Consider the following 11,070-nt stretch of genomic DNA (forward strand, 5'->3'; position numbering starts at 1 on the left):
CCAGGGATAGGGAAACGGAAACTGTGCACGGTGCTCCCGGTGTGGGTCTGACTCAGGGATAGGGCGACGGGAACTGTGCACGGTGCTCCCGGTGTGCGTCTGACTCAGGGATAGGGCGACGGGAACTGTGCACGGTGCTCCTGGTGTGGGTCTGACCCAGGGATAGGGAGGCGGGAACTGTGCACGGTTATCCCGGTATGGGTCTGACCCAGGGATAGGGACACAGGAACTGTGCACGGTGCTCCTGGTGTGGGTCTGACCCAGGGATAGGGAGGTGGGAACTCTGCATGGTGCTCCCGGTGTGGGTCTGACCCAGGGATAGGGAGACGGGAACTGTGCACCGTGCTCTCGGTGTGGTTCTGATTCAGGGATAGGGAGACGGGAACTGTGCACGGTTCTCCTGGTATGGGTCTGACCCATGGATAGGGTGACGGGAACTGTGCACGGTGCTTCAGATGTGGTCTGACCCAGTAATAGGGAGACGGGAACTGTGCACGGTTCTCCCGGTATGGGTCTGACCCAGGGATAGGGAAACGGGAACTGTACACGGTGCTCCCGGTGTGGGTCTGACCCAGGGATAGGGAGACAGGAACTGTGCACGGTGCTCCCGGTGTGGGTCTGACTCAGGGATAGGGAGGCGGGAACTGTGCACGGTTCTCCCGGTATGGGTCTGACCCAGGGATAGGGAGACAGGAACTGTGCATGGTGTTACCGTTGTGGGTCTGACCCAGGGATAGGGAGATGGGAACTGTGCACGGTACACCCGGTGTGGGTCTGACCCAGAGATAGGGAGACGGAAATTGTGCACGGTGCTCCCGGTGTGGGTGTGACCCAAGGACAGGGAGACGGGAATTGTGCACGGTGCTCCCGGTGTGTGTCTGACCCAGGGATAGGGAGACAGGAACTGTGCTCGGTGCTCCCGGTCTGGGTCTGACCCAGGGATAGAGAGGCGGGAACTGTGTACAGTTCTCCCGGTATGGGTCTGACGCAGGGATAGGGAGATGGGAGCTGCACGGTTCTCCTGGTATGGGTCTGACCTAGGGATAGGGTGACGGGAACTGTGCACGGTGCTTCCGATGTTGTCTGACCCAGGGATAGGGAGATGGGAACTGTGCACGGTGCTCCCGGTGTGAGTCTGACCCAGGGATAGGGAGACAGGAACTGTGCTCGGTGCTCCCGGTCTGGGTCTGACCCAGGGATAGGGAGACAGGAACTGTGCACGGTGCTACCGTTGTGGGTCCGACCCAGGGATTGCAAGATGGGAAATGTGAACGGTGCTCCTGGTCTGGGTCTGATACAGGGATAGGGATAATGGGAACTGTGCACAGTATTCCCAGTGTGATTCTGACATTGAGATAGGGAGACGGGAACTGTGCACGGTGCTCCCAGTGTGGGTCTGACCCACCAGGGATAGGGAGATGGGAACTGTGCAGGGTGCTCCTGTTGTGGGTCTGAACCAGCAATAGGGAGATGGGAACTGTGATCGGTGCTCCCGGTGTGGATCTGACCCGGGGATAGGGAGGTGGGAACTGTGCACTGTGATCCCACTGTGACTGTGGAACTGCTCCTCTGCAGGGTTCTGGATTTGCGGTTGAATAAGTAATAGTTGAGCAAGTGTTAACTCCTCTCCTCTTCCCTCTGGGTCATTCTTTTCATTGTGGGTTCATTCGGGGGAAGTGAGATTTCTGCATTCTCTGTCAGAAGAAGTGGTTCAAGGCCTCAGTCTCTCTGAAATGTGATCCTGAACTGAATGTGGAATTGAAAGTCAGGCGATTTCAGGTGGAAGGATGGTGTAACATCATTGCACAGATCCTGATGTGTCAGTTGTCTTGTCGTTACCTGCCGCTTCTCAGCAATGCTACCCTCCCTCCTCACCGCCCCACCCACACTGCAGCACTCCCTCCTCACCACCCCTCCTACTGCATGGTGCTCCCTCCTCACCACCCCTCCCATTGCGTTGTGCTCCCTCCTCACCACCCCTCCCACAGCATGACACTCCCTCCTCACCGCCCCTCCCACAGCACGGTGCTCCCTCCTCACCACCCCTCCCAGTGTGTGGTGCTCCCTCCTCACCGTCCTCCCACATCATGATGCTCCCTCCTAACCCCCTCCCCACCTCCTCCCATAAAGTGGCACTCTCTCCTCACCGCCCCACCCACAGCACGACGCTGCCTACTCACTGCCCCTCTCATAGCGCAACTCTCCGTCCCACCACCCCTCCCACAGCGTGATGTTCCCTCCTCACCACACCACATCTACCACATTTCCTCTCCACCGTCTACAAGTCAGGAGTGTGATGGAACACTTTCCCACTTGCCCGTGTGGAGTTAGTCCATGTACTCCACATCCACCACATTACCTCTCCACTGTCTACAGGTTAGGAGTGAGATGGAACACTCCCCTCTTGCCCAGATAGAGTTAGTCCATAAGCTCCATATCCGCCACATCCCCATCCACTCCCCCTCCCTTTCCCTATCTTCTCCTTCCCCCTTCCTCCCCTTCCCTCTCCCCTCTCCTTCCCCCTCCCACCCCTTCCCTCTCCTTTCCCCTCCCCTCTTCCCTCTCCCCTCCCCTCTCCTTCCCCTTTCTCCTCTCACCTGACCACTCTCTGCCAAGACAAACCAGGCAGTGACACACAAGCAAACGTTTAAATATTTTATTTCATATGCGTGTTCTGACGTTATGTGGAGAGGTGAAAAGGGACCATGTCTTTTACAGAAAGGGTGGTCTGTATATGGATCGAGCTGCCAGAGGAAGTGGTTAAGGCAGGTACATTAAGAACATTTAAAAGGCATTTGGTCAGGTCCATGGATAGGGAAGAGTTAGAGGGATATGGCCCCAATGTGGTCAGATTGGAGTAACATACACAAAATGCTGGAGGAACTCAGCAGGTCGTGCAGCATCTATGGAGAGAAATGAATGTCGACTTCTCGGGTAGAGACTCTTTATCAGGACGTGACCCAGACATTGTTTATTCCCTCCATAGATGCTGCCTGACCTGCTGAGTTCCTCCAGCATTTTGTGTGTGTTGCTCAAGGTTTGCAGCATATGCAGAATCTCTTGTGTCTTGAGCAAATAGGACTGTCATAGGTGGAAATCTTGGTTGGCATGGATCAATTGGGCGGAAGGTCCTGTTTCCTTGACTCTCTAACACCAGGACTGTGTGAGTCTGGAGCTCAATATTTTGACAATGATGTAACTGCAAGACGCGACCATTCCAGGTCGGTGCAGAGGAGGCTCACCAGATTGATTCCAGAGGTGGTGGGGTTCCCCTATCAGGAGAGATTGCATCACCTGGGGCTATACACACTGGAATTTGAAGAATGCGAAGGGATCTTATAGAAACATACAAAATTATGAAATGGATAGACAAAATAAGAAATGGAGAAAAATTGTTTCTACTGACAAGTGGAACCATAACTAGAACTAGTCTCGGACCAGAGGACACAATCTCAGAATAGAAGAATGTCCCTTTATAGCAGAGATTAGGAGGAATTTCTTTAGCCAGAGGGTGGTGAATCTATAGAATTCATTGCCATGGACAGCTTTGGAGGCCAAGCCATTGGGTATATTTAAAGCGGAGGTTGATAGGTTCTTGATTAGTAAGGGCATCAAATATGGGGAGAAGGCAGGAGAATGGGGTTGAGGGGGATAATACAGCAGCCATGATAGAATGGTAGAGCAGACTTGATGGGCTGAGTGGCCTAAATCTACTTTTATGTCTTATAAGTTTGTGGAAGTAGATTTAGGATGGAGCTAAGGAAAGATTGCTTTGCCCAGAGTGTAGTGACTCTGGAATTTTCTGCCCAGGGAAGCAGTCGAGGCTACTTCAGTAAATACATTTAAGACACAGTTAGATCGATTTCTGCATAACAGGAGAATTAAGCATTATGGGGAAAGGGCGGGTGACGCTGAGTCCACAACCAGATCAGTCATGATCTTATTGAATGGCAGAGCAGACTGGATGAGCTGATGGCCGACACTGCTCCTGTTTCTGACATCCTTATGTTAGGACTCAATGACTTGACCCCTCTTTGAGTCCAGGACCCCACCACTCTACGCCTTGGTGACTCCCAGACTCAATGGCCCAATGATTCAACAACCCCATGTCTTCAGGAATGAATGACCTTGGACTTGATGTCGCGGTGGCTCTACGACTGGATGACTCCATGTCTCGGCAGCTTGGCCCCTCCTCACTAAGACCTCCCGGGGCAGAAGCAGCGGGTGAACAGGCCGGCAGCACGCCTCAGCACCCCGAGGTAGGCGGTCTGGAACTGGCGGTTCATCACCGCGTAGAGCAGGGGGTTGAGACAGCTGTTCAGCCAGGTGCAGTTACCGGCGATCATGTGCAGGAGGATGGGGGCCCGTTTCTTTCCGTCCGCCACGTGAATGATACAGAAGGGGAAGTAACAGGCCACGTAGACCAGGAACATGGCGAAGCACATGCGGGTTACCCTCTGGAACTCCTGATTCCCACTCCGCTTGGACGAGACCGCCCCCTTTCCTTTTTCTCCACCGCCAGCAGAGGCGGAGGGAGGGTCGGGGGTGGGGGCAGCGGGCTGGGAGTCCGTCCCTGGCTCGGACGGCCCCTCCCACGCCGCCACACTAGTCCCATCCGTGGCTTGGGAGCGGCTGGGGTCCTCCTCGTCCACGGCCAGCCCGCTGTCGGAGGGTGCGGCCCTGTGGGGTTGGGCGTGCTGGATCTTGTGCCGACCCTGGTTCTCCAGCCGGTACTCCTCCAGTGCCTGCGATACGCTGCGGACCTGCGGGGGGAGAAGGAAAGGTGGGGATTAGTTCACTGTGGACCGTGAGGCATAGGAGATAGAAAATAGGGGTTGTGGCGAGGATCATAGGAGCTAAGTCTTAGAGTGTTGAAGATAGAAGACAGAACGTAAAATGGAGAAGGTCAAATGTGGAACGTACAATGCAAGGTAGAAGGTGGAAGAGAATAGGCAGGGTTTAGAATGTACCACAGAATGCAGAGTCTCGTCCTTTCAATTTGACCTCCTGAAGTGCATCACCTCATACTTGCCCTGATTAAACGCCATCTACCATTGGAGTTTACCATATTTGTAACTGGCCGGTGTCCCACTGTATCCTTTGGCTGACTTCTACACTGTCTACAACACTCCCAATCTTTGTGTCGTCTGTGAACTTAATAAATGACCCATACAGTTTTTTACCCAGGTCACTTATACACACACACAGTGGCCTCTTTATTAGGTACACCTGCTTGTACTGTAAATATCTAATCAGCCAATCATGAGGCAGCAATTCAATGCATAAAAGCATGCAGACATCAGAATAGGGAAGAAATATGATCTAAGTTACTTTGACCATGGAATGACTATTGGTACCATATGGGGTGGGTTGAGTATTTCAGAAACTGCTGATCTCCTGGGATTTTCATGCACTGCAGTCACTAGAGTTTACAGAAAATAGTGTGAAAAACACACCATTCTCCTTGGTGACTACCAATTCAAAATACTTGTTGAGAACCTCACTCCCTCCGCTGACTCCAAAAATGAATTTCATGCTTTATCCTAGAGTGGCCCTACCCTCTTCTTAATTTTCTTCTCGTCTTTCATGCACGTATAAAATGCTTTGGGATTCCCTTTAATGCTACTTGCCAAGGATATTTCAGGGTCCTGCTAGTTTTCTTCACTTCGTACATGAGTACCTTCCTGCAAACTTTATATTTCTCAAGGTGCTGGTCAGATTTCAACTCCTAAACCTCATACACATGCATCAGTTTCCTCTCTGACTAAATTCACAAGCTCTCTCGAGGACAGAGCTTCCCCCATCTTGCCACTTGCCATCATCGCCCTTCCTCCTTACGGCAACATGTCGGTGTTGAACTCCAATACGCCCGTCTATAAGCAACTGCCGCATGCCAAAGTTGGACTTGTCCAATGACAGCTGTGTTCCGGCTAAACCTGTCCCGTCTGAGCCTTCTGCATTAGAGAAGCCCCAGTCTAAATAATGGGGAAGTGAAAGTCACCCACTATGACAAACATGTTGCTTTTACACCTTTCCATAACCCAACATTATATCTACCAATTTCTATCAATGTACCACAGAAAGCATTCTATTCAGATGCATCACTGTTTGGTATGGCAACTGCTCTGCCCATGACTGCAAGAAACTGCAAAGAGTTGTGGATACAGCTGAGCACATTACAGAAAGCAGCCTCACCTCCATGGAACGTAGAACATTACAGCACATCTTATGCTGAGCTTTTAACCTACTCTAAGATCAATCTAACCCTTCCCTCCCACATAGCCATCCATTTTTCTATCATCCATGTGTCTATCTAAGAATCTCTTAAATGTCCCTAATGTATCTGCCTCTATCACCACCACTCTTTGTGTAAAACCCTACCTCTAACATCCCCCCTATACTTCCCTCCAATCACCTTAAAATTATGCCCACTCATATTAGCCATTTCTGCCCTGGGATAAAGTCTGTCTCTCCACTCGATCTATGCCTCTTATCATCTTGTGCCTCTCTATCAAGTCACCTCTCATCCTCCTTTGCTCCAAAGAGAAAACCCCTAGTTCTCTCAACCTTTCCCCATCAGATATACTCTTTAATCCAGGCAGGATCCTGGTAAATCTCCTCTGCACCATCTCTAAAGCTTCCACATCCTTCCCATAATGAGGTGACCAGAACTGAACAGAAGTGTGGTCTAACCAGAGTTTTATAGAGCTGTAACATTATCTCAGACTATGCTTCTCCAAATGCTCATAAATCCTGTCTCTAAGAATCTTCTCCAATAACTTGCTGACCACTGATATAAGACTCACTGGTCTATAATTCCCAGAGTCATCCCTATTACCTTTCTTGAACCAAAAGAATAACATTTGCCACCCTCCAATACTCATACTACCCTGTGGCTGGGGAGGATGCAAAGATCGTCATCAAAGATGCAGCAGTCACTTCCTTCACTTCCCATAGTAGCCTGTGGTATATCCCATCTAGCCCCGAGGACTTATCTATACTAATGTTTTTTCAAGGTTAACAGCACATCCTCTTTCTTAACAGTACATCACCTTTCTAAACAGCACATTCTCTTTCTTAACAGCTCTGTCTACATCAGTGGACTCTGTCTACACTTTCCCCTGCTTCGGTAAAGCAGCCAGCATAATCGAAGACTCCACCCACCCTGGACATTCACGTGAATGTGTTCGTCCATCGTCAATGTCGATGAGGACCTCGACACCATGATGATGGTGTCGAGACTAGCGCGTGATTTGGATTTAAGTGAGGGAGAGTTGCACAGCGTCAGCCTCACTCTCTCTTCCCAATTCCCATCTGGGTCCAGTGGCAAGACAGAGTCCAGACGGCTGGAGATGGGACTAGGCGCAGTGGATGACCAGGATGTCTTCTGTGTCTTGTCCTGCTCTACACGTTCCACGACGCTTGCAGGGACCGCCTTCTTGACCGTTGGACCGTCAATTGGTCTCGTCCGCTCATTCCGCCGGAGTCTGTCTTCACATGCTGGGGTGGACATTCACGTAGCACCAGACTGAAGGACAGTTTCTATCCTCTACTGTTGTAATACTATTAAATAGTTCCCTAGGATAATAAATTGGACTATTGGGCTCATAGTCTACCTTGTTATGATCTTGCACCTTATTGTTTGCCTGCACTGCACCTTCCCTGTAACTGTGACACTTTATTCTGCATTCTGTTATTGTTCTACCTCGATACACGGTGAAATGATCCGATCTGTATGGACAGTATGTAAGACACGTTTTTCACTGTATCTCAGTACATGTGACAATAATAAAACAAATCCAATTCCAATTCCCGCTGGATATTGAGGGGTCCATGGTTTAGCCCCATCAGACTGATTGCATCATCCTTACTTGTGAGCTCCACTCAAGTTTTCTTGGTGGACGAACCTGCCAGGATGTCCCCTCTGAGTGCAGCTATGATGTTACCCCTGATCAGGAGAGCAAACTCTTCCCCTCTCCTGGGACACAGGAAAAGAGTGTGAGGATGATGGGCAGATGTAGATGGTGGAGGAGGGGAGACTGGCAGGGTGCTGGGGAGCTTGGGTGGGTGTATATGGGAAAGGTAGAGAAAGGGAGAACAGTTCCCTTAAATTGGAGACTTGTGTTTATACTGTCAGGCGTGGACTATCCAGAGGAAATACGAGGTTTGTTCCTCTTGTACTTCATCCAACAACTAGCTACTCAGGGTTAACTCCCTCCCTTCAGGAATTGAGAACAATATTTGTCCTGAACATGATGCTGAATTAAGTTAAATCCCTTCTGCCTGCACAATATCCCTATCCCTCAATTCCTTGCACATTCACTTGGCTGACTAAAAGCCTCTTAAACCCCTCTATTGTATTTGCCTCCACCACCATCCCTGGCGTCCACCACTCTCTATGTAAATAAAAACTTCCCCTGCAGATCTCCTTGGAAATTACCCCCCTCACCTTAAAAACATTCCCTCTGGTTTTAGACATTTCGACCATTGGGAGAGAGATACTGTCTGTCTACTCTGTCTATGCCTCTCATAATCTTATAAACTTTTATCAGGTCTCCCCTCAGCCTCCGCTGCTCCAGAGAAAACAGCCCAAGTTTGCCCAACTTCTAGTTACGGCTCATGCTGTCTAAACCAGGCAGCATCCTGATGAAACTCTTCTGCACCCTCTCCAAAGCCCCCACACCCTTCCGGTAATGGGGCGACCAGAAATGAATCTAATACTCCAGGTGTAGCCTGACCAGAGATTTATATACACAGATGCAGCAAGACTTTTGACTCTTATACTCAATGCCCCAACCAATGAAGGCAAGCAGACCGGATGCCTTCTTTACCGGCCTGTCAACCTGTGCGGCCACTTTCAGGGAGCTGTGGACTTGGACCACACGATCCTTCTGTACATGAACACTGTTAAGAGTCCTGCCCTTACCGGTGTTCTGTCCCTTTCGGTTTGACCTCCCGAAGTGCAACACCTCGCACTTGTCCGGATTAAGCTCAATCCTCCATTTCTCTGATCAGACCTGCAACTGGTCTAAACCCTGCTGTTTTCTTTGACAACCTTCAACACTGTCCACAACATCATTAATTCTTGTAATCGCAACATCCCAACTTTAGAGCTTAGTATCTTGACTAATGAGGGTAAAGCCTGCCATCCGTCCTCTTCATCAACCTGTCTACTTGTACGGCCAATTTCATTTATGGACTAGGGCTCCCAGGATCCCTCTGTACTTCTAAGACTCTTGCTATTAACGGTGCCCCATCCGTTTACATTTGCCCTCCCAAAGTGTAACCCCTCACCCTTGCCCGATTAAACACCACCTGCCTTTTCTCACGTCCCGCTGAAACCTCAGCCGAACTTCCTCCAACTCCAGTACCGTCCCACCCCGGCCAACCCTCCCTCTCGTCCAGCCTCTCGGGACGGGGAACCGCGCGCCTGAACCCCTGAAGTGGCCCCGACGCGCCGCCAGTCCCCTCCCCTCCTTGTGATGGAACCGACCTTGCGATAGATGAGGTAGTAGAAGATGCCGATGCAGCTGAGGCCGAAGCCGAACATGAAGAACATCAGGATGGTTGTGTAGGGTCTCCCCCGGGAGCGGTGGAAGGAGCAGGTGCAGACGGCCGGCAGGAAGACGTAGATGTTCCAGAGGGGGCCGAAGAGAGCCAGCCCCAGGGCCCAGGGCAGGGCCAGGATGAAGGGGAGTACGCGATTAGAGGAGAGGCGGTCAAAGCGGCGGGAGTCCGTGATGAGGATGTAGCGGCCCACAGCAATCAGGATGAGGTTGAAGATGGAAACGGCGTTAGCCACGAAGAGGATAAGACCGAAGACGCGGCAGGCGAGGGCGCCGCCCCTCCAGGTGAAGTGGATAAAGGTATCGACCGTGAAAGGCTGCAGGAAGGCGCAGTATATCAGGTCAGACACAGTCAAGTTGAGGATGAGGAAGTTGAAGCGGGAACGGAGGTGGGGGTCGGTGGCGAAGGCCAGCAGGGTCATCACGTTGCCCACTGTCCCCACCAGCGTCACCACGATCCCCAGCAGCGCTCCGAAATAGCGGTACGTGAAGACTTCAGGGTGGCATTTGTCACTGGTCAGATTGGCGTCCATCCCGATCGAGGAGGAGGAGATGCAGTTGTTTGCTGGCTCCCTCTCTCCCTGCCGCCCGGGGTTTGTTGCGGGACAGTCGGCGGCTGCGGGTTTATAGGGCGGAGAGGAGAGGAGGGGAAGTGGAAGGAAGGAGGGAGGGAAGAGGGAGCGGCTGGACTTTCCTCTGTCCGGAGGGGAAGTGGGAGATGTTCTGTGCGGGAGGGCGGGTGAGAAAGAGAGGGGTTAAGAGGGGGCAGAGAGAGGGAAGAGGGGTAAAGAGAGGACAGAGGGTAAGAGTGAGAGATACTGGGAGAGCTGAAAAAAGAGTAAATACGAGAGAGAAGCAGATACTGACATAGATAACTCTCTCTCTCAGCACCCCGAGAGAGAGAGAGAGAGAGAGAGAGATCTTTGTGTCCTCTTTAGCCACAAGCGAGGTCCCAGAGGACTGAAGAGTCGACGAGGTTCCTATGTTTCTGAAGGGAAATAGGGATAATCCAGGAATTTATAGGACGGTGAGCCTTACATCAATAGTAGAGTAATTATGGAGTAAGATGCTCAGGGACAGGATCGACTCACATCTGGGAAAACTTAGACTTATTCCGGACAGTCGGCACCGCTTTGTGCGGTGGATGCTTGGAATGTGTTGCCACGGTGGTGGTAGAAGCAGATATAACTGAGGTGTTTAAGAGGCAGTTGGACGGGCAGGGAATAGAGGGGAAACAATAGAGGGGAAACAGCCGACACGCAGGCACGTGACATTAGTTTGGTGTGACACCATCGTTGCACTATTGAACGGTCCCCTTGTACGATATGATAAGACTCTTGACCTCCCAATCCACTCGTCGAGCAACACCTGCGTCACCCTTCGAGTTCCTCCCTCACTCTGCTGCACCACCTCCCTCCCAAACCCCCCACCCCCACCCCCACCCCACCCCACCCCACCCCACCGGTCGAGAGACATCACTGCGGAGACAGAAGGAAACAGCTGG

General features: G+C 51.4%; 1 protein-coding gene across 1 annotated transcript; it reads right to left on the reverse strand.

The window, feature by feature from the left end:
* Positions 1-2,651: 2,651 nt before the first annotated feature.
* gpr84 (G protein-coupled receptor 84) lies at positions 2,652-10,828 on the reverse strand. Its single transcript, XM_063039249.1, has 2 exons — positions 9,494-10,828; positions 2,652-4,763 (listed from the first exon to the last, which is right to left on the reverse strand). The coding sequence occupies exons 1-2, from the start codon at positions 10,097-10,099 to the stop codon at positions 4,197-4,199; spliced, it is 1,173 nt and encodes a 390-aa protein (XP_062895319.1). The 5' UTR covers positions 10,100-10,828; the 3' UTR covers positions 2,652-4,196.
* Between the last annotated feature and the right edge of the window lie 242 nt (positions 10,829-11,070).

The sequence above is a fragment of the Mobula hypostoma genome (genome assembly GCF_963921235.1).
Source record: "Mobula hypostoma chromosome X1 unlocalized genomic scaffold, sMobHyp1.1 SUPER_X1_unloc_1, whole genome shotgun sequence".
Taxonomy (NCBI): Eukaryota; Metazoa; Chordata; class Chondrichthyes; order Myliobatiformes; family Myliobatidae; genus Mobula; species Mobula hypostoma.

Coding starts and splice junctions, on each gene's coding strand:
- gpr84 (XM_063039249.1), bottom strand. CDS start 10,099: ATGGACGCCAATCTGACCAGTGACAAATGCCACCCTGAAGTCTTCACG. Junction 4,764..9,493: donor ACTACCTCATCTATCGCAAG/GTCGGTTCCATC, acceptor CTCCCCCCGCAG/GTCCGCAGCGTATCGCAGGC.